Source organism: Heterodontus francisci, chromosome 18 (genome assembly GCF_036365525.1).
Source record: "Heterodontus francisci isolate sHetFra1 chromosome 18, sHetFra1.hap1, whole genome shotgun sequence".
NCBI lineage: Eukaryota > Metazoa > Chordata > Chondrichthyes > Heterodontiformes > Heterodontidae > Heterodontus > Heterodontus francisci.
Window position 1 is genome coordinate 43,447,112 of NC_090388.1, and position 23,197 is coordinate 43,470,308.

Here is a 23,197-nt window from a genome sequence, read left to right on the forward strand (position 1 = left end):
TCCCTACAGCCTCAGACATAAAACTAACTAAAACTGACCAAGCATCAACTGCCATTTGCGGAAAAGAGTTCCAAACTTATACCACCCTTTGCATGCAGACGTGTTTTCTAGTTTCACTCCTCAAAGGTCTGGCTCCAACTTTTAGGATATATCCCCTACTCCCAGACCAGCGGAAACAGTCTCCCGCTATCTACCCTAACTGTTCTCCTTAATATCTTGAAAATTTCAATCAAGCCACCCCTTAACCTTCTAAATTCCAGGGAATACAACCCTAGTTTGTGCAATCTCTCCTCATATTTTTAACCTTTGGAATCCAGGTATCATTTCAGTAAACAAGAAATGCTGGAATCACTCAGCAGGTCTGGCAGCATCTGTGGAAAGAGAAGCAGAGTTAACGTTTCGGGTCAGTGACCCTTCTTCGGGACTGACAAATATTAGAAACGTCACAGGTTATAAGCAAGTGAGGTGGGGGTGGGGCAAGAGATAACAAAGGAGAAGGTGCAGATTGGACCAGGCCACATAGCTGACCAAAAGGTCACGGAGCAAAGGAAAACAATATGTTAATGGTGTGTTGAAAGACAAAGCATTAGTACAGATTAGGTGTAATATTTGTCAGTCCCGAAGAAGGGTCACTGACCCGAAACGTTAACTCTGCTTCTCTTTCCACAGATGCTGCCAGACCTGCTGAGTGATTCCAGCATTTCTTGTTTTTGTTTCAGATTTCCAGCATCCGCAGTATTTTGCTTTTATCATTTCAGTAAATCTATGCTGCACTCCCGCCAAGGTCAAAATTATCCTTACTAAGGTGTGGTACCCAGAATGGCTCACAGTACTCCAGGTGTGATTGAAGCAGGGTTTTGCATAGCTGTAGCATATCTTCTACCTCCTTGCATTCTCGCCTTCTGGATATAAAAGCCAGCATTCCTTTAGTCTTTTTGATTTTTTTCTGCACCTGCCCATGACATTTTTATGATCTATATACCACCAAGTCTCTTTGGACCTCCACTCTTCTAACTTTTCACCATTTAAAATGATAGAACAAGGTACTTTCCAGGTCCAAAGGGGATGACTTAATTTTGCGTACATTGAAATCCATTTGTTACAGTTTTACCCAGTTAATCTGTTAATATCTTTTTAATTTTATGCTCCCATTTGCACTGCTCACAGTGTCAATGGCAAATTTGGCATGTGGTTCTCTATTCCATCATCTAAATTGTTAATAAATACAGTGAATAGTTGAGATCCCAGCACAGATCCCTGTGGAATGCCACTAGTCTCATCCCGCCAATAACAGCACCTGCCCATTATCCTTACTCACTGTTTGCTGCTGCTGCTGCTCAGCTAATTTACTAACCAGGTCAATAGTGTATATTCAATTCCATGAGCTTCAATTTGAGCTAACAGTCTCTTATGAGGGACTTTACTGAATGCCTTGTGGAAGTGCATATATATGCCAAATGCAGGCATCCCTCTGTCCATTGCTTTAGTCACCTCTTCAAAAATTCAATCAGTTTCATCCGGCATGATATACCCTTTAAAAATCCATGGTGGCTCTCTCTGACTAGCTGAAAATTTTCATGGTGTTCAGTCACTCTATCCTTAATTATAGAGTCCTGTAATTTCCTAACAATAGTAGTAATGCCAACTGGACTATAATTCCCCAGTTTCCCCCTCTCACCTTTCTAACATATTGCAGTGACATGAACTTATCCAATCTAAAAGAATGATTCCTGAATTCAGAGAACTTTGGGAGATCATAGTTAGGGCATCTGCAATGTTCTCACCAACTTCCTTTAAAACCCTGGGATGGAAACCATATGATCCTGGAGATTTGCCACTCTTTAGTGCCATTATTTTCTTCCTTACTGTTATTTTGCATGTGTTAATTTTGTTGAGACCGTCCCTGATTCAATATTAATTTCCTTGGGATGTCCGGCACTGTACTGTAAATACTGACACAAAGTAACTATTCAACATACTTGCCATTTCCTTAGTTCCATTGACAATATCACTGTTTTCAGTTTTCAAGGGAATCACATTGCTCCCGACCACCCTCTTTTTCATAATAATTGTGAATGCCGTGTGCTGATTTTTAGATCTCTTGCAAGTTTCTTTTCATACTCTCTTTCTGTAGTTCTTACGATTTGTTTCATCACCCTTTGCTGTTCTTTGTACCCCGTTCATTCACCAAGAATTTTTGTATGCTTTTTCTTTCAGTTTTATATAGTCTCTTACCTCTTTTGTCATCCATGGTTGTTTTTTTGGCAAGAAGAGCTCTTGCCCCTTTAGGGTATAAACTGGTTCTCCACCACAATTTTTTTTGAACACCTCCCATTGACCGTTAGGCCATTTTACCCATGAACAGATTTGCCCAGTTTACTTGGGACAGTCTGTAGCTCATCCCGTTGAAGTCAGCCTTACCTAAGTCTAGAATCCTAGCAACTGTTTCATGTTTGTTCCTTTCAAATAAACATTGAACTTGATTATAATTGATAAAAGGCCACAGACCTAAAATGTTAACTCCGTTTCTCTCTCCACAGAAGCTGCCAGACCTGCTGAGTATTTCCAGCACTGTTGTTATTTCAGATTTCCAGCCTCCACAGTATATTGCTTTTATTGAAGTTGATTATGATTGCTATTAGATAAATGTTCATGCACTGTTAGACTAAATCTGGCTCATTACTCATTATTAAATTTAATATGGCATGCCCCCTTGTTGGTTCCCAGAGTCAGGATCATGTTAGCACAAAAGGAGGCCATTCGACCCATCAAGTTCATGATGGCTCTCTGTCGAGCAATCCAATCAGTCACATTCCCCCCTTCTATCCCGGTAGCCCTGTACTTATTTCAATCAAGTGCCCATCCAATTTCCTTTTGAAATCACTCATCATCTCTGCTTCCACCAACCTCACAGGCAGCGAGTTCCAGGTCATTTCCACTCACTTGGTAAAAATGTTATTCCTCACATCTCCCCTACATCTCTTGCCCAAAACCTTAAATTTGTGTCCCCTATTCCTTGTACCATTAGCTAATGTCCATGTCTCCGTTATAAAGACGTCTGCAAACGCGACATGAAATCGTGTGACATTGATCACAAGTCGTGGGAGTCAGTTGCCAGCATTCGCCAGAGCTGGCGGGCAGCCATAAAGACAGGGCTAAATTGTGGCGAGTCGAAGAGACTTAGTAGTTGGCAGGAAAAAAGACAGAGGCGCAAGGGGAGAGCCAACTGTCCAACAGCCCCAACAAACAAATTTCTCTGCAGCACCTGTGGAAGAGCCTGTTACTCCAGAATTGGCCTTTATAGCCACTCCAGGCGCTGCTTCACAAACCACTGACCACCTCCAGGCGCGTATCCATTGTCTCTCGAGATAAGGAGGCCCAAAGATAGCTAATGGGAACAGCTTTTCTTTGTCTATCATCTAAACCCATCAATTTTCTTTTTCTTTCACAGGATGTGGGTGCACTGGCTAGACCAGCATTTATTGCCCATCCCTAATTGCCCTTGAGAAGGTGGTGGTGAGCTGCTTTCTTGAACCGCTGCAGTCCACATGGTGTAGGTACACCCACAGTGCTGTTAGGAAGGGAGTTCCAGGATTTTGACCCAGCGACAGTGAGGGAATGGCGACATAGTTCCAAGTCAGGATGGTGTGTGGCTTGGAGGGGAACTTGCAGATGGTGGTGTTGTACACCTCTATCAAATTTCCTTTGCTCCAAGGAGAACTACTCCAGCTTCGAAATCTAACCTTGTAGCTAAAATCCCTCATCCTTGGAACCACTCTGGTATCTCTCCTCTGCACTCTCTCAAGGACCCTCACCTCCTCCTGAAAGTGTGGTGTCTAGAACTGGGTGCAATACTATAGTTGTGGCCTAACCAGAGCTTTATACAGGTTCAGCATAACTTCCCTGCTTTTGTACGCATACCTCTATTTATGAAGCGCAAGATCCCATATGCTTTGCTAACTACTCTCTCAATATGTCCTGCCATCTTCAAAGATCTATGCACATGAACCCCCAGGTCCCTCTGTCCCTGTACAATCTTTACAATTGTGTCATTTAGTCTATATTGCCTCTCCCTATCCCTTCTGCCAAAATGCATCACCGCACACTTCTCTGTATTAAATTCCATCTGCCACTTGTCTGCCCATTCTGCTAGCCTATCTAGGTCCTCTTGCAGTTGGTTGGTATCATCCTCACTGTTTACCACACCTCCAAGTTTGGTATAATCGGCTAATTTTGAAATTTTACGGTATTCTAGGACACATTGTTGCAGAAAGCTATCCTGAACATACTCAAGAAATTCACCACCTTTCTGACATATGCTTATCACTTTCTATAAAGAAGTTAAAATGCCCCATTAAAACCACTCTGCCTTTGCTACATCTTTGTCTTATCTCTCCATTTATACATTCTGCCACTTCACAGCTGCTACCTGGGGCCTAGACACACCTACTAAGTTTTGGATCCTTTTCAGTGTCTTACTTCTACCCATAGAGTCTCCACTGTCTGCTTACCTCCCAGTCCTGACCATCTTGCAGCCATGTCTCAGTAATGGCTAAAATGTCGTGCCCACCAAGTTGAATTTGCACCTGCAATTTATTCAATTTGTTCCTTATACATGGTGTGTTTGTATAAGAACGCTTATTTGGATCACATGCCCTAACCTGCCCTTCTACTCTAATATTGTTTTTCTATTATCAGGAACTCTTCTTAATTAGCATCACTAACTGCATTGCTGCTATTCTCTGGACCACAACATGTACACAACATATTTCAATGAACGGTAATTCAAAAGCTGGAGGTAAAGAGCTTCAGTAATTGCTTTCCTCTCTGTGGTCCAATCGTAGTAGACACTCAACTTGGCCATATTAGCATTTGGTCTCATATCCAGTGCCCAAGTAACAGTTTACAACAGCTATTCTGCCACGCTTCAGTTTCCTCATACAACGTCTTCAGCCTGATGGAACAATCTACTCAGGACAGTGATGTGCCTAGAGACAGCTCAAACTCGTGCTACTCAATTATCTAATCAATTAATGACAGGTACACAGTACTTTGGTGCTATATTAGTGACTGGCCAACAAGCCTAGCTCATTAATGGGATTTGCAGGGGTAAATAGTCATTGGGGACCTGCATTCTTCCCACACAATTTCAATAATGTTGATGTTAATGTCTTAATGAATAGGGTGGTCTTCGGTGGAAAAGCAGTAGGAAAGCTACTAGTGTACTGTACTGGTAAACTGTGTGGAATTAACTAGTTTAATTCCACCACATATAGGGTGCTTTCTAAACCTTGGCTTTTTCCAACCTGCATGTATTCTCTAAGGATGAAAGTGAGGTATGACTTCATTGATGGGGGGGAAAAAACAGTGGGTGTATGTGTACATGGACTTTGGAAAGCCTTTGACCAGATACAACATGGGAAAGTACTTGATATTTTAAGGATGTGGAATTACAAGACAGAAAATGGGATTAAAAATTGGCTAGAATGTTAATCTGTTAATTGTGTATCAATGGTTTAATTATATTTAATTACTTGAGCTCATATAAGCAGACACTTACTGAGACTGGTGGAGTCATAGAGTCATTTACGGCACAGAAGGTTTTTAAGTGAGGAGCTATATGTTTGTAATCCTTTTACTCTGTACAATAAATGTGAAACTGAGTAAAGATAGGCTCCAGCATCATCCTTCCACAAGAAGGTTTCTGGAATTTAAAAAGAAGGGAAAAGAGAGAGAATAAGCTAACGGCAGTTTTTTTTAAGAGGGGGTAGTAGTGTCCTTCAGGATTCAGTTTTGGGACCACTTCTATTCACTGTGTACATCAATGATTTGGATAAAGGACAATTGGTATTAAAATCTGTAGATGATACCAAAATAGGACATATAGTTGTTTAGAAGAAGCAAAAGGATTTGCAATGGAACATTGTGAAGATGAGATATTGGGCTAAAAATTGGCAGATAGAATTCAACGTCAGCAAATGTGAGATGAAGTATTTTGACACAAAAAAAATGTATGGTGCTGTGGAAGGGTAGAGAGACTTGGAGGTATGGGCTTAGAGAACATTAAAGGCTGCACCTTACGCTGATAAGGCTGTAAAAGAAAAAGTTAACTCCTCTAGGTTTTACCTGTAGTGATATAGAATATAAATGCCAAGAGGGGACAATGAGCCTCTATAAAACCTTAAGACCTCGAAATACTATGTACTGTATTGAGCTCCAAACAGTAGGAAAAATATTGAGCTTTTAGAGGACAGAACCCAGATTCACTAGGATGCTAGCTGGTCGGAGGAAATTCAAATATAAAGACTTGAAGAGTTATGCCCTTTTTCATCAGAACAACGCAGATTACGGGCCAGTAAAATACATAAAATTATGAGGGGATCCAACAGGGTAGATGGAGGCAGACTGTTTCCAGTAAATGACGGGGACACAAGATTAAATACAAGAGATTTAGAACAGAGGGCAGGAGAAAAGTTTTGTGGAATTTACTTCTAAGGCAGAAGTTACATCAACATTCGAGATTAGGTGGATGAAGGAAAAGGGATTCAAGTGATATGGGAATAGTGTGAGTAAAACTATTTGCTTGCATGGAGGGTAAACATAGAAAAGAACTGGTTGGGCTGAAAGGCCTGTTCCTGTGTTGCAACTTCCATGTATTTCTAGGTAGAGCGTGCACTCTGTAACTGGCAAACTGAAACATTAAGAACTTGTTTTTATACAGTATCTATTATGGCTTCAAGATGTCCCCAACTGCTTTGCAAACAATGAAGTACTTTTTTGCAGTGTAGTCATGTCTTAATGTAGGCAACCAATTTACACAAGTTAGTACTAAAATTTTAAAACTTTGGTCAGCTGAAGCAGAACATGCTTAAAAAAATTGAGAACAAATAAAATAAAATACAATCCAAAATGATGCACAATGTCAACCAAGGCGAGAACAACTTTTATTGGGGATGGCAGTTCAGAATATTTTTTCAAACAGCTCTAGAAGCAATAACACTTAAATGGTTATATAGTAGCTGCCAGAACTTTCAATATTTCAGTATTACTTCTTTAAAAATTCATTCATGGGATGTGGGCATCGCTGGCTAGGCGAGCATTTATTGCCCATCCCTAATTGCCCTTGAAAAGGTGGTGGTGAGCTGCCTTCTTGAACCGCTGCAGTCCATGTGAGGTAGGTACACCCGCAGTGCTGTTAGGAAGGGAGTTCCAGGATTTTGACCCAGCGACAGTGAAGGAACGGTGATGTAGTTCCAAGTCAGGATGATGTGTGACTTGGAGGGGAACTTGCAGATGGTGGTGTTCCTATGCATTTGCTGCCCTTGTTCTTCTAGTTGGTAGAGGTCGCAGGTTTGGAAGATTCTGTCGAAGGAGCCTTGGTGCGTTGCTGCAGTGCATCTTGTAGATGGTACACATTGTTGCCACTATGCGTCGGTGGTGGAGGGAGTGAATGTTTGTGGATGGGATGCCAATCAAGTGGGCTGCTTTGTTTTGGATGGTGTCGAGCTTCTTGAGTGTTGTTAGAGCTGCACCCATCTAGGCAAGTGGAGAGTATTCTATCACACTCCTGACTTGTGCCTTGTAGATGGTGGACAGGCTTTAGGGAGTCAGGAGCTGAGTTACTCGCCGCCGGATTCCTAGTCTTTGACCTGTTCTTGTAACCACAGTAGTTATATGGCTACTCCAGTTCAGTTTCTGGTCAATGGTAACCCCTAGGAAGTTGATAGTGGGGGATTTAGTGATCATAATTCCATTGAATGTCAAGGGGAGATGGTTTGATTCTCTCTTGTTGGAGATGGTCATTGCCTGGCATTTGTGTGGCGCGAATGACACTTATCAGCCCAAGCCTTGATATTGTCCAGGTCTTGCTGCATTTCTACACGGACTGCTTCAGTAACTGAGGAGTCGCGAATGGTGCTGAACATTGTGCAATCATCAGCGAATATCCCCACTTCTGACCTTATGATTGAAGGAAGGTCATTGATGAAGCAGCTGAAGATGGTTGGGCCGAGGACACTACCCTGAGGAACTCCTGCAGTGATGTCCTGGAGCTCAGATGATTGACCGCCAACAACCACAGTCATCTTCCTTTGCACTAGGTATAACTCCAACCAGCAGAGAGTTTTCCCCCTGATTCCCATTGACTTCAGTTTTGCTAGGGCTCCTTGATGCCATACTCGGTTAAATGCTGCCTTGATGTCAAGGGCAGTCACTCTCACCTCACCTCTGGAGTTCAGCTCTTTTGTCCACGTTTGAACCAAGGCTGTAATGAGGTCAGGAGCTGAGTGGCCCTGGTGGAACCCAAACTGAGCGTCACTGAACAGGTTATTGCTAAGCAAGTGCCGCTTGATGGCACTGTTGATGATACCTTCCATCACTTTACTGATGATTGATAGTAGACTGATGGGGTGGTAATTGGCTGGGTTGGACTTGTCCTGCATTTTGTGGACAGGACATACCTGGGCAATTTTCCACATTGCCGGGTAGATGCCAGTGCTGTAGCTGTACTGGAACAGTACAGGGGGGCAGAAAGTTCTGGAGCACAAGTCTTCAGTACTATTGCCGGAATATTGTCAGGGCCCATAGCCTTTGCAGTATCCAGTGCCTTCAGTTACTTGTAGCGTAAAACTTATTGCTTTGAGCAGGAAAGCAGCTGTCATTTTACTGCACGTGAAAAGAACAAAACCTATGACTGGTCAGTGTGTGGAGCAGAGTGACACGCTTATTTTGATGAAGAAATATAAAGGCTAATATGTTATAGCTGTGTCAGCCGTTGGTCAGTTGGTCATATTCTCGCCTCTTGAGTCAGAAGGTTGAGGGTTCAAGTTCCACTCTAGTACTTGAACACAAAATCCAAGGCTGACACTCCAGTGCAGCACTGAGGGAATCCTGCATTGTTGTGGGTGCCGTCTTTTGGATGAGATGTTAAACCGTCTGCCCTCTCAGGTGGATGTAAAAGATTCCATGGCAATATTTTGAAGAGCAAGGGAGTTATCCCTGGTGTCCTGTCAATATTTAACCCTCAATTAACATCATAAAAGCAGAATATCTGGTCATCACATTGCTGTTTGTGGGAGCTTGCTGTGCACAAATTGGCTGCCACTTTTTCTATATGATTAGTGACACATGATACTTCAAAAGTATTCATTATCTGCAAAGTGCTTTGGGGCATCTGGTGGTCATGAAAGGCGCTATATAAATGCAAGTCAGTCTTTTTGTTTTAATTTTTGGATTTAGTTCTTCCACCGAGAAACTTCACCCACCAGCAGCACCAAGCAGAAATTCAGAAACACAATGTTTGAAAAATACCTAAATAATTGACTAGATTGTCCTAGAATTCTAAATGCCACTTCTGGTTACTACTCTGCTTCATACTGTAGAACTGCTGGTTGAGGGCAGCAAGGGAGCAAATATGTTGTATAATACTGCTCCTCCCTCGACATCATTAAATTCTATACAGTAATATTAAGAACGCACGAGCAAGGATAAAACTACGGTGATCTAGTAGACAGGCTGCAAACCTTTATAAACATTTTAAAAAATTTTCCTCTTTATTTAAATTTAAACATTTTGCTTTCCACCACCTAGTTATTGCTCAGCAGCAGCTAGTCAGTTGTCAGACTGCGCCCAGTGATAGCACTCTAGCCGAGTCAGAAGGTTTGGGTTTAAGTCGCACTCCGGAGGTCAGTAGAAAATCTAGGCTGACGCTTCACTGTTGTACTGAGTGAATACAACACTGTTGGAGGTGCCAACTTTCTGATGAGATATTAAACTGTGGCCTTGTCCACCTCAGGGTGGACATAAAAGACCCTGTGGCATTATATGAAAATCAGGGGAGTTCTCCCCAGCGTCCATCAATCAACATTGCTTACCACTCATTTCATTGCTATTTATGGGACCCTGCTGCACACAAATTGGCTGCCATGTTCCATTACAGCAGTGATTCCACTTCAAAAGTACACCATTGACTCTGAAGCACTTTGGGACATCCTGAGGTCATGAAAGGTGCTGTATAAATACAAGTTTTATCTCTCTTTCCTTGACTGCAGCCAATACAAAAGCTGGTGCTGCGGAAAATTGTCCCATTAGAAGGCGGGGACGGATCAGCTTAAACTACAGTTATACTACAGATTCAATATAGGTGTGATGTGAGAAATATGTCAAAATTATGCAAATTTACTGTATGACTAGCTTATGAACGGAGAAATTCTGGTACAACTTCATTTCAAGACCATTAGCAATTTTAGATTTAGTTAATTGATTCAGAAAATGTGAGCAGACCTGTCTGATGTTCAGTGTATTATTGACCTTTGGAAGTAATAGAACTACTTTGTTTAACATCCAGTATGAAAGAAACATCAGGAATTAAAATAAAATAAATAAATAAAATTAGGAGCGCCATGAGTACAAAGAACAAAGAACAGTACAGCACAGGAACAGGCCATTCGGCCCTCCAAGCCTGCGCCGATCTTGATGCCTGCCTAAACTAAAACCTTCTGCACTTCCGGGGTCCGTATCCCTCTATTCCCATCCTATTCATGTATTTGTCAAGATGCTTCTTAAACGTCTCTATGGTACCTGCTTCCACCACCTCCCCCGGCAACAAATTCCAGGCACTCACCACCCTCTGTGTAAAGAACTTGTCTCGCACATCCCCTCTAAACTTTGCCCCTCTCACCTTAAACCTATTTCCCCTAGTAACTGACTCTTACACCCTGGGAAAAAGCTTCTGACTATCCACTCTGTCCATGCCGCTTATAACTTTGTAAACCTCTATCATGTCGCCCCTCCACCTCCGTTGTTCCAGTGAAAACAATCCGAGTTTATCCAACCTCTCCTCATAGCTAATGCCCTCCAGACCAGGCAACATCCTGGTAAACCTCTTCTGTACCCTCTCCAAAGCCTCCACGTCCTTCTGGTAGTGTGGCGACCAGAATTACTCGCAATATTCTAAGTGTGGCCTAACTAAAGTTCTGTACAGCTGCAGCATGACTTGCCAATTTTTATACTCTTTGCCCCGAATGATGAAGGCAAGCATGCCGTATGCCTTCTTGACTACCTTATCCACCTGCGTTGCCACTTTCAGTGACCTGTGGACCTGTACGCCCAGATCTCTCTGCCTGTCAATACTCCGAAGGGTTCTGCCATTTACTGTATACTTCCCACCTGCATTAGACCTTCCAAAATGCATTACCTCACATTTGTCCGGATTAAACTCCATCTGCCATTTCTCCGCCCAAGTCTCCAACCGATCTATATCCTGCTGTATCCTCTGACATGAGAGGTATAGACAGGTTGGATAGCAAGAAGCTTTTTCCCAGAGTGGGGGATTCAATTACTAGGGGTCACGAATTCAAGGTGAAAGGGGAAAAGTTTAGGGGGGATATGCGTGGAAAGTTCTTTACGCAGAGGGTGGTGGGTGCCTGGAACGCGTTGCCAGCGGAGGTGGTAGACGCGGGCACGATAGCGTCTTTTAAGATGTATCTAGACAGATACATGAATGGGCAGGAAGTAAAAAGATACAGACCCTTAGAAAATAGGCGACATGTTTAGATAGAGGATCTGGATCGGTGCAGGCTTGGAGGGCCAAAGGGCCTGTTCCTGTGCTGTAATTTTCTTTGTTCTTTGTTCTTAATCCTCATCACTGTCCGCAACTCCACCAACCTTTGTGTCGTCTGCAAACTTACTAATCAGACCAGCTACATTTTCCTCCAAATCATTTATATATACTACAAACAGCAAAGGTCCCAGCACTGATCCCTGCGAAACACCACTAGTCACATCCCTCCATTCAGAAAAGCACCCTTCCACTGCTACCCTGTCTTCTATGACCGAGCCAGTTCTGTATCCATCTTGCCAGCTCCCCTCTGATCCCATGTGACTTCACCTTTTGTATCAGTCTGCCATGAAGGACCTTGTCAAAGGCTTTACTAAAGTCCATATAGACAACATCCACCGCCCTTCCCTCATCAATCATCTTCGTCACTTCCTCAAAAAACCCAATCAAATTAGTGAGACACGACCTCCCCTTCATAAAACCATGCTGCCTCTCGCTAATAAGTCCATTTGTTTCCAAATGGGAGTAAATCCTGTCCCGAAGAATCCTCTCTAATAATTTCCCTACCACTGACGTAAGGCTCACCGGCCTATAATTTCCTGGATTATCCTTGCTACCCTTCTTAAACAAAAGAACAACATTGGCTATTCTCCAGTCCTCTGGGACCTCACCTGTAGCCAATGAGGATGCAAAGATTTCTGTCAAGGCCCCAGCAATTTCTTCCCTTGCCTCCCTCAGTATTCTGGGGTAGATCCCATCAGGCCCTGGGGACTTATCTACCTTAATGCTTTGCAAGACACCCAACACCACCTCCTTTTTGATAATGAAATGACTGAGACTATCTACACTCCCTTCCCTAGGCTCATCATCCACCAAGTCCTTCTCCTTGGGGAATACTGATGCAAATGACTCATTTAGTACCTCGCCCATTTCCTCTGGCTCCACACATAGATTCCCTTCTCTGTCCTTGAGCAGGCCAACCCTTTCCCTGGTTACCCTCTAGCTCTTTATATACGTATAAAAAGCCTTGGGATTTTCCTTAATCCTGTTTGACAATGACTTCTCATAACCCCTTTTAGCCCTCCTGACTCCTTGCTTAAGTTCCTTCCTACTGTCTTTATATTCCTCAAGGGATTCGTCTGTTCCTAGCCTTCCAGCCCTTACGAATGCTTCCTTTTTCTTTTTGACGAGGCTCACAATATCCCGCGTTATCCAAGGTTCCCGAAACTTGCCAAACTTATCCTTCTTCCTCACAGGAACATGCTGGTCCTGGATTCTAATCAACTGACGTTTGAAAGACTCCCACATGTCAGATGTTGATTTACCCTCAAACAGCCATTCCCAATCTAAATTCTTCAGTTCCATGCCTAATATTGTTATAATTAGCCTTCCCCCAATTTAGCACCTTCACCCGAGGACTACTCTTATCCTTATCCAAATAACAATAAATGTAGTAAAACCTAAGATTCTCAAACCACCCTGAACACATAAATAATTACACAGGACACTTGGGCTTCACAGAAAAAGCAAGGTATCTGTGCTTGAAGCAATAACATTACCTGTGCATTGAGCAGTACTTCACATTTCTGCATTTGTTTCTCTATGGTTGATTGAAGGTGTTCTCTGCTTACCTCTTGCTGCTGCAGTACAGCTGACTTTGTTAATGCCTTGAACAAAGAGAACAAGCCAAGTCAAACAGGTTTTATTTTTAAGCACAGAAACATTTATTTCCTCAATTTAGTCAGTTTAAAATATTAAAAAGCATAAGAGTACAATTAGCTTTATATCTTTCAGAAAACATCTACTGGTCATTTACTCTTTTGAATTAAAGGTTATTAATATAAAGTAATGAAACTTCAGTCTAATATAAAGTGAACCAATTGGAGTTTCTGCATGCGAAATATCCCAGTCAGCATTCCCATTTCAAAGACTGCTTCCTCCTGCAAAATCCAGACATATCACAGGCAGCTGGGAAGGTAGTGGGTTCACTTGACTAAAGTGGGCTCGATTTAGTGATCTAAAGGCAGACCACACAGGACGCAGGCAAATGAAAGCTGTTGAAGAAAGACCACCAGACATATTTCACTAACTGACAAATACCACATCCTCTACACATTAAATCTGCATGCTGTGAAATCCCATGGGGCAACATGATGCTAAAAACGTCAAGTCAAGTAAAAGCAGATGGAAATTCCGAGAAGTGGAGCATAAAAGGTAATGAGGCAGACACCCCATTGTGTGGGGTGTGGCAGGGCAACTATCGCGTCCTATGCAAAACCATTCCAGGACTTTGAATTTGTGGGAAAAGAACCACAGATGTTCCAAAATGTAAGTGATCAGACTGGACAAAGATACACAGATCATTTTCTAACCCAAGAATGTATCTTTGAAATGTGTAACTCCTTTCATTCCTCCTCTAGATTAAGTGGAATGTTCTAATTTTGCTAACTGTGAACTTTAATTTTAATGGGGGATTTTCCAATTTTTGGAAAGTTGTTGCTATTTATCACTTTTCATTGGATCACATTTCTTTCTTTCATGGGTTTTTCAGTCACAAAATAGCCTACAAATGTCAGGCTTCAAAGACGGCACAGAATGAAAACAACACTTATTGATAAGGAAGAGATTAGCAAAAGTAACAGGCAGAGATAGGAGAAATTATAATGGGGAATAATGAAACGGCAGAGGCATTAAACAAATACTTTGTGCCTGTCATCATGGTAGAAGACACAAGAAACATTCCAGAAATAGTGGGGAACCAAGAGTCTCGTGGAAATAAGGTATTACATCGGATATAAAGCACAGAAACTGGCCACTCAGTTGGTGCAGGTGTTTATGCTCCACTCAAGCCTCCTCCTGTCTTTCCTCATCTAACATTTAGCACAACCGTCTATTTCCTTCTCCCTTGTATGCTTATCTGGCCTCCCCTTAAATTCATCTATACTATTCACTTCAACCACTCCCTGTCCACATTCTCATTGGTCACTGGGTAAGGAAGTTTCTTCTGAATTCCCTATTTAACTTTTTTGATGATTGACGGCCTCCAGTTTTGCTCGACCCCACAAATGGAAACATTGGACAGAATTTCAATTCCTGGGTTGGGATCTTGACGTCGTGATGACCTCTAGGTCCTGACCCCGCACTGACATGAAAACGAGCACACGCAATTTTCATATAGAAATCACTTAATTGGCCATGAGTCACGTTCACCACCCAATTAGTGGCAGCAGACAGGGGACCAAGACAGATGCGGGCCCAATTTATAGGGCGAGCGGCTGCCATTGCCGAAGATGCCATTCATCCACAAAATGGAGCCATAGCCAGAGCAGAGAGCAAAGGGCAGTGGGCAGGGAAGGCCTCTGTGCCATGACAACCCTGCAATTTTTTGATAATTCACTGGAGGTCCTGCTCAAGGCAGTGAGTGCACAAAGGAAAATTCTCTTCCCTGCCAGCGGCCAAAGTAGGCCCCCAAGACTAACCAAAAGGGCATGGTTTCAGGATGCACACGAGATCAGCAGCAGAGGAGTGGTGAGGAGGACCTGAGTGCAATGCCAGAAACACTTCAAAGACCTTATTAGGTCAGGCAAGGTGAGTGGCGAGAGAGACCCAGATTGTATGCCTCCCAGTCAACTGTCACCATAGTGCCAAGGAGAGGACCATCCTAAGGGCACATAGCGGGCTAATCACCATGGGTGAGAGATGTGCTGTGATGCCTCGCTGACCAAGAAGCATAGGTCAGAACCTTAGTGCTGCTGGTCAGAAGGCTGGAGTGCAGTCTGTAATATCGTCTGCGAATGACAGGCTGCAAGTGGAGAGGGAGGAAGGCCTCATGCTAATGGCATCGTTCTTCACCTTGCAGGCCAAAAGGGAGATGAATGCTCGAGACCGAGGGCACACCTGGAAAGTGGGCAGGCACAACTCGCGGCTCTGACACTATTCGAGGTGCAGGTGCTGATGTGGCCAGGGTGTCTGGCCTCAGGGATGCAGAGGACAGAGAAACAGGGGTCAACTGCAGACAGGGTGAAGACATATCATCATTTCCTGCTTTAGGGGATGCATGCCAATGCTCCCCATGCAACCAGCTGTCATTGCTGAAGATGTCATGTCATTATTTTAAGCAGCAGAAGCATCTGTTGAATGTACTGATCTCTCCTCACAATCTTTTATTATGCTTCCCAAAGGGTCAACTGCAGACAGCCAGCAGTCCACGCGCAGGGAACAAGTCCCCAAGGACTCAGAGGAGGAAGATACCTCGGATGCTGCACCGTCACATCTTAACAGCACACTCCCCGCCTGCGCAAACACGCACCTCTGTGGGTCTGAACGCATTAGAAGTGGCACAGGGTGAAGCACATGCCACTTCACAGTTGGAGGATTCAGCTTAGGCCAGTCCTCCTCTGAGGATGGAGGACAGACACAGCCCTGCTCAGGAGGGTAGGACACAGTGCCAAGTGAGTCAAGTAATAGGCGGCTCTACCTGGAGAACTATCGGGCAATGTGTGCCCATGTTGGAGTTACCTGAAGCACTGCAGAGTCATGGGATGAGAATAGAGGAGTCCATTCATCTCATGTGCTCCACAATGATTTAGTGTTTTGAGTGTGTGAGCTCCTCCACTGAGAGTATAGCGAACCTCATGGAGAGCCGTGTGCGGCATCATTCAGTGGATGCAGGAACAGAACACTGACAAGCAGAGGATGCATGCCAGACTCAGCAGCATTAACAAGTCAGTGGCACTGATGTCACAGAAGCATGGAGTGCATGCCAGTTGCACCCCAGCTAGTGGTCCCACCCCCCCCGCCCGCACCCCATAGGGATCAAGGGCGCCATGAAAGGACTGAGGTGATGACAGATGGTAATGAGGGGGCCACTCCTCAGGAGGCTCCATCATCATCATCATCCGCCCCCATGGTCCCTTTGATGGGTGAAGCATCTGTGGAGTCACGCCCTATGACAGAGGCTGCCACGCAGCGTTGCTGGTGCAGGAGCCTTTGGAGATGCTCCAGCATCACCACGAGGACGGCCGCCATAGGCATCTCAGTCCCAGACAAGCATAAGCAAGCAGTCTGCCTCCACCACATCCTCTCTCGCAGGGGGAGCACCTTGTAGGAGTGGCTGTCCACAGAGGCCACCTTGTCGGTGATTTCACTTTGTGGATCACTCGGGTGCTTATAATGTTAAAAAAGGGTAATGCTAAACCATTAAAGCCCTCGGAAAGTTATTGCACTGGAGCTGACTTTTGGATTTCCATGTTATGCTGGTGAGACTCCAGAGAATGGGAAGTGTGGTTTAGCAAAACAATAGAGTATGCTGGTAAAGATCGTGTCTGGGTCAGAAGCTGGAGCTTTCCTGCCCTTCTTCCTTACCCCTGTGCCCCTGCTCCTCATTACTGGTTGGGCCAAGCTCCCTGAGGCTTGATACCATTTCCTCTTATGCTGTTCCGTCTTTGGCATTGGACTATGCAGTTTACATGAACCCCCATTCCACCACCCCACCCCCACCACCCTAAAAGAAAGACCTCGTCAAAAGCTCATGGATTTGAAGGGCTACTTCTTATCATGGAGCACAACTTCTTTGTTAACTCTTTAGAAACTCTTACTATCTGTCTTTATATTTCTAGCTTGCTTTCTCTCATACTCTAATTTTACCTTCCTTATCAACCTTTTAGTCACTCTTTGCTGTTTTTTATATTCTGTCCAATCTTCTGACCTGCTTCCCTTTTTTGTGCAATTATAGGCTTTAATTAAACACTAAGCTAAACAAGGAGTGATAAGGAAAGATGGCCATAAAAAGGGTTTGTACTTTAAATGTTGGCCTGTCCTTTCTTTTTCCATATGCAGATAGACATGCCAGCATGTTACCAGAGTTTACTGCTTTTATTTTGGTATATATTGAGTCCTCTCTGCATCATTTCTGCTGCCAGTATTGTGAGGGCCATCACACAGTTTTCTATCTTCATTGCTACCTTTTGCCTCTGTCCTGATGTAGCTGATCACTCCCATCCATGTCACCGCCTCCTCTTTTGTGTTGTAGTTCCAACAGCAAGTTGAACCCAACCCACAAAAATAAAATTCAATTCTATTCCCTGAACGAGCTGTTAACAAGCTCATTAATGGCCTTAAGTGGCCATTTAACAAGTTTGGGTTGGTTGCATCTTCAGCCTCCGATCATCACATTCAAAATTCTGAGCGTGCTGGTCTCCTGTTGGGAAACTGGTGCATTGACCGGGGGGCAGGTTTCAGCAACAGGTCACCCCTGAACCTGCAATCCAAAATCCTGCCCTTTCTTTCTGTGTCTACTCTATCAAAACCTTTCTTAATTTTACAGACATCTATTAAGTCATCCCTCAGCCATTTCTCTTTTTAAGAGAAAAAAAAGACCCAATCTGTTGTGCCTGTCCTTTTTTATTTCATGGGATGTTGGCATCACTGGCACAGTCAGCATTTATTGCCTTTGAGAACTGAGTGGCTTGCTAGGCCATTTCAGAGGCCACGTAACAGTCAACCGCATTGCTGTGGGTCTGGAGTCACATGTAGGCCAGACCAGGTAAGGACGGCAGATTCCATTCCCAAACGACGTCAGTAAACCAGATGGGTTTTTACAACAATCGATGCAAGTTTCATGGCACCATTATTGAGTCTAGCTTTCAATTTTATTAATTAATTGAATTTTATTAATTAATTGAATTTAAATTCCACCAGCTGCCATAGTGGGATTTAAACCCGTGTCTCCTGGGCATTAGCTTGGGCTTCTGGATTACTAGTCCAGTGGCATTACAACTATGCCACTGCCTTCTCGTGATATGAATACCCCCGCATTTATGGTCGCAACCTTGTAAGCATTTTTTACATCCTCTCCAATGCCTCTATAACCGGTATTTAACAATGAGGGGATGGCCCCGCCCACCAGCTGGAAAGCCGGGGGCAAGCCCACCTCACCAGGCCTGGAAGCTACACCGCTATTTTGCCTGGCTCAGGCCCTTAATTGGCTGCAGTCATGGCTTCTGCCCCTCTGAGACAAGAAGTCCCGCCTCCAAGAGCTGCCAGCCAATCAGAAAGCTGGCAGCTCATCAATCCCAGCAGCGCCACCCTGGAGCGGTGGCCACTGTTGGGACTGCACCCAGCAAGGGGACTGTGGACTTCGGCCTCCAAAAAGGTAAGTGGGGGTCAGGCTTCGCCAGGGATATTTGACTAGGCCCCAGTGAGAGGTGGGGTGGGAGGTTGTTCTGGCAGGGTCATCCTGTGCTGCTGCGGGATCCTCTGTTGGGCACAGCGTGTCCAATCAGGAGGGTCGTTTCCCCAACCTGCAAGGAGGCCACCAGGTTTTAGTAAGCGGCTTCCTCAGGTGCAAAGTGCCCATCTGCTGATGGAAAAATACTAATGGCGCAGGAAGAGGCCCTTAGGTAGCAATTCATTGGCCACTTAAGGGCCTCAATTGGCTTAAGGGTGGGTGGACCGGCTGCCACCTACCCCGCCGCTGGTAAAATACCAGCGGAAGACAGATGTCGACTGGCATGGCACCACATGCCTTCTATTCAATTTTCAGCACCCCCCACACCTCCTTACCCACTTCCGGGGGTGGCCATAAAATTCTGTTCTATATCATTTTTTATAATATAACAACCAATATTGTACAAATTACTCCAGGTGTGATCTAACCAAGGTTCAATACAAGTTTAGCACAACTTCTTCACTTTTCGGTTGTCATGCAGGATGAATACAGGTTTTCTTGTAGTTGTGTGTGATTGAATATTAACATGTCTGCAACTGAAGGTAGCAGCTCACCAAGCCAGGGTGAAGTAACTTGGGATAACTTAAAAGCGCTAGGTCTGGGGAGAAGCTGAGAAAAATGGTTGAGCGGTGTGGGATCACTGTACGTGGCAAGGCTAGGAAGTCTGAACTCCTAAGGCTAGTGGCCAATCATTGTTCCCTTGAATCTGAAGAAGCACAATACGACAGGGTATTGTTAGCAAAGATACAATTGGAACAGAGGAAACTTGAATTAGAATAAAGAGAAAAAGAGAGAGACAGGAGAGGGAGAAAGAAAGAGCATTCCAGAAGGAACGTGAAGAAAATGAAAGGCAGGAGAGAGAGAGAAAGACAGGAGAAGGAATGAGAGAGGACAGAGAGAAAGAAAGACAAGAGAAGGAACGAGTGAGAGAGAGGAGCGAGAGAGAAAGAATATTCCGGACAGAATGTGAAGAAAGAGAGTCGAAGTGACTTGAGTTAACGAGGGGCGACAGAATAACCCCAGTGAAAGCATGGCCAATATGAAGGAGCATAATTCAGGGCTGGATACAGAATTGTTAAAACTCGCTCATCTAATCCCAAAATTCAATGAGGAAGATGTGGAAGCATTTTTTGTGTCTTTAGAGAAACTAGCAAGGCAGCTAAAATGGCCACTGAGACCTGGTCTCTTTTCCAGTTCGCTTGCTTTGTACTAAAAGCCCATGAGGTTTATTCCTTGTTGCCAGATGAAAGTCCATCAAATTATGAACTGACCAAAAATGTTATCCTCGAGGCATATGAATTAGTACTGGAAGCCTATCGACAAAAGTTTAGAACCCTCAAGAGCAAGCTAATCAAACTTATCTGGAGTTTGAAAGAAGTAAGCGGCTGGCTTTTCACCAGTGGCTGAGGGCTCTTAAAGTACAGCTCACCTATGAGAATCTCAGGGAAGTAGTTCTGTTAGAGAAATTTAAAAACTCTATCCTACTCTCCATAAAGACGCATGTAGAGGAGCAGCGGGTTCAGAAAGCCCAGCAAGCCACCGTCCTGGCCGATGAGTTTGATTTAATTTATAAGTCGGTTTCCCAGGGGAGAACCTTTCCTAATCACCCCCACAAATCCAAAAAGGACAAAAGGTGGGCAGGTGATCTATGCTCAGACAGTCCTGTAAGAGAAATGAAAGCAGGAGACAAAGGGGGCACTCCTACAGCCAAAAAGGAAGATGCTGTGAGCAAGAGTGAGACCCGGAGACCTATGTGCTTCCATTGTAATAAAGCAGGGCATTTAAAAGCTGACTGTTGGAAACTAAAGGGAAAACCGGTAGGGTTAATCAGGGCACACCCGCTCAGTGAAGACAGGACCCCGAAGGAAAGCACAGCAGAACAAGCCGTGGCTTTAACTGCAGCAACAGTGCAACCAAGGAAGCTTACTATGGCAAGTGCAGGAAAATTTAATCCGGTTCCTGAAGGTTATCAGGGTTTTGTGTTTGAAGGGAAAGTAACCCATACCCCTCGAATGGGACCAGCAAGCCCATTGTGATGCCCATAGGGACACAGGGGCCACTAGATCCCTTTTACTGGGAAAAGGTCTGTTCTTTCACCCAGAGAGTGCAGTGAACACCAAAGTGGTGGTGAATGGTATTGGAGGGCAGGGCACCTGTACACCGGGTGCACCTGGAGTGCGACCTAGTTTTGGGACCGGTGACCGTATGGATTGTCCCTAGTTTGCCTGAGGACGGGGTTGACCTGCTCCTAGGTAATGATCTGGCGGGGGTGAAGGTGGTAGCCCCCGCCAGTAGTGAAAGAAAGACCTCAAGAGGCCAGAGAGACAGGGCAGTGGCAGGACACAGTTCCCTGCGGCTTCCCTGAAAGTGTAGTGGATTAGGCCATGATCAAAGCAGCTCCCCCAGAGGACACTGCATTGACACTGCAGGCAGATGACCATGAGGTCTGCCTGTCCGAGACTTTCTTTGGAAAGTTAGGAGACCCAGGGAATGAATGAAATGGATTTTCCCTAGGTGAGGCTCAGTGAGCCAACCCAGTATTGCGAGAGTTAGCACAAACTGCCCAGTCTGAAAGTGAAGCAGAGGGAGTCCCTGATTGCTAATATTTAACGAATGAGGTACTGAAGAGAAAATACAGGTCTCCTCACAGACCTGAGAGCGAGCAGGGAACAGTAGTTCACCAGTTAGTGGTGCCGCAGAGGTACTGGAGAGAAATATTAAGAATGGCCCACAAGACTACAGTGGCTGTACATGCCGGGATACGAAAGACCAAAGCCCGCATAAGACAGCAGTTCGACTGGCCAAAACTCCACAAAGATGTGGTGGAGCACTGCAGGAGTTGCCACATGTGCCAGGTTGAGGGGAAACGCCAACCTACAGTGAAACCTGCCCACTAAGTCCTGTTAGGACGACCCTCGAGCAGAGCGTTGATGAATTGTAAGGGACCCCGCCGAGAACAAGAGAGGACAGGCAGGCACACGGCTGGCAAAACGTTAGACAGGAAAGGGGAAAAGTGACCAATAGGGCAGGTTAAAGGAAATCCGGGTGGAATCCTGGATGAAAACCCCTACTGTCTGGTCAGCCAACCCCGAAAAATTTGAAAAGTTAGACCCCACATCCTCCTATGTAAATGCAGACACGAGAAGGACTCCAATAGAGTTGCGAACAGCATTTACAAGAACCTGCAGAGACAAAGAGACACCTCAAGGGGGCACAGAAACCTTAATGGTGATGCCTCATCTAGTCGAAGTGCCACAGCAGAGCACAGTCATGTCTGTACAAATAGCTACAGTTGGGGTGTCCCAGAGAACAAAGGGGAGATTAACAAAGAAGCCTCCCCCATCGAGTCATAGAATCAGCGTAATACAGCACAGAAACAGGACCTTCAGCCCATCGCGTCTGTGCCGGCCATCAAGCACCCAACTATTCCAAACCCACTTTCGAGCACTTGGCCCGCAGCCTTCTATGCTATGGTGTTTCAAGTGTTCATCTAAATACTTCTTAAATGTTGTGAGGGTTCCTGCCTCGACCACCCCTTCAGGTAGTTCCAGATTCCAATCCCTGGAATACTGAGCTGCCAGTCCTGCCCTTCCCTCAGCCATGTCTCTGTGATAGCAATAATATCATATTCCCATGTGTTAATCAACACCCTCAATTCATCTGCCATACTTGTAAGACCTCTTGCATTAAAATAGATGCAACCCAGCCTTGCATTATTTGCCTGTGCCTTAACATGTCTATGTTTGCTCTGCCTTCCAGATTGACTAAGTTTCTCTTTTAAATTTGGCTGTTCATCACTCCCTACTGTACCTCCACTCTGTATCCCATTCCCCTGCCAAATTAGTTTAAACTCCCCCCGACAGCTCGAGCAAACCTCCCTGCAAGGATGTTGGGCCCGTTCCGGTTCAGGTGCAACCCGTCCGACTTGTACAGGTCCCACCTTTACCAGAAACAGACCCAGTCATCCAGGAAACTAAAGCCCCGCAGTCAGAAAAAAAGTGAACCACCCATTCCTTGAAGTCAAAAGCCTTTGCATGACTCAGCAAAGCACTGAGAGTGTTCAGGATAGATCCGCCCACTACTAACTCTCCTGAAAAAAAATTACCTCAGCAGGAACCAAAACCCTAGGCAGTCATGGCGATGGGCAAACTGAAGAAAAGCTTCCCCAAAGAACCACATAGTTACTGGGATGCCAAAAAGGGGAAATTAAAGCAGCACTGGCACCCAGAAAAGGCAATTTTAATAAGCTTTTGGTTTCATGAATGAATGGAAATGAATGAGAGAAATGCATGGTTTTTCTGTATCTTATATTTTCCCCAAAACTTTTAATGAAATGCGCACTTTTTCTTTCCAATTGCATGTCATTCCCCTGGATGGTGTCATGCAGGCCCCCACCTGCCAAGAATGAGGCA

General features: G+C 44.6%; 1 protein-coding gene across 2 annotated transcripts in view; it reads right to left on the reverse strand.

Annotated features, from left to right (window-relative positions):
* Positions 1-23,197, reverse strand: part of LOC137379580 (coiled-coil domain-containing protein 91-like) — a 245,325-nt gene that overhangs the window by 57,184 nt on the left and 164,944 nt on the right. For both annotated transcript variants that reach the window (XM_068050611.1, XM_068050613.1), the window contains exon 8: positions 13,117-13,224. In XM_068050611.1, coding sequence (XP_067906712.1) covers positions 13,117-13,224 — 108 coding nt within the window. The remainder of the gene's footprint in view (positions 1-13,116; positions 13,225-23,197) is intronic.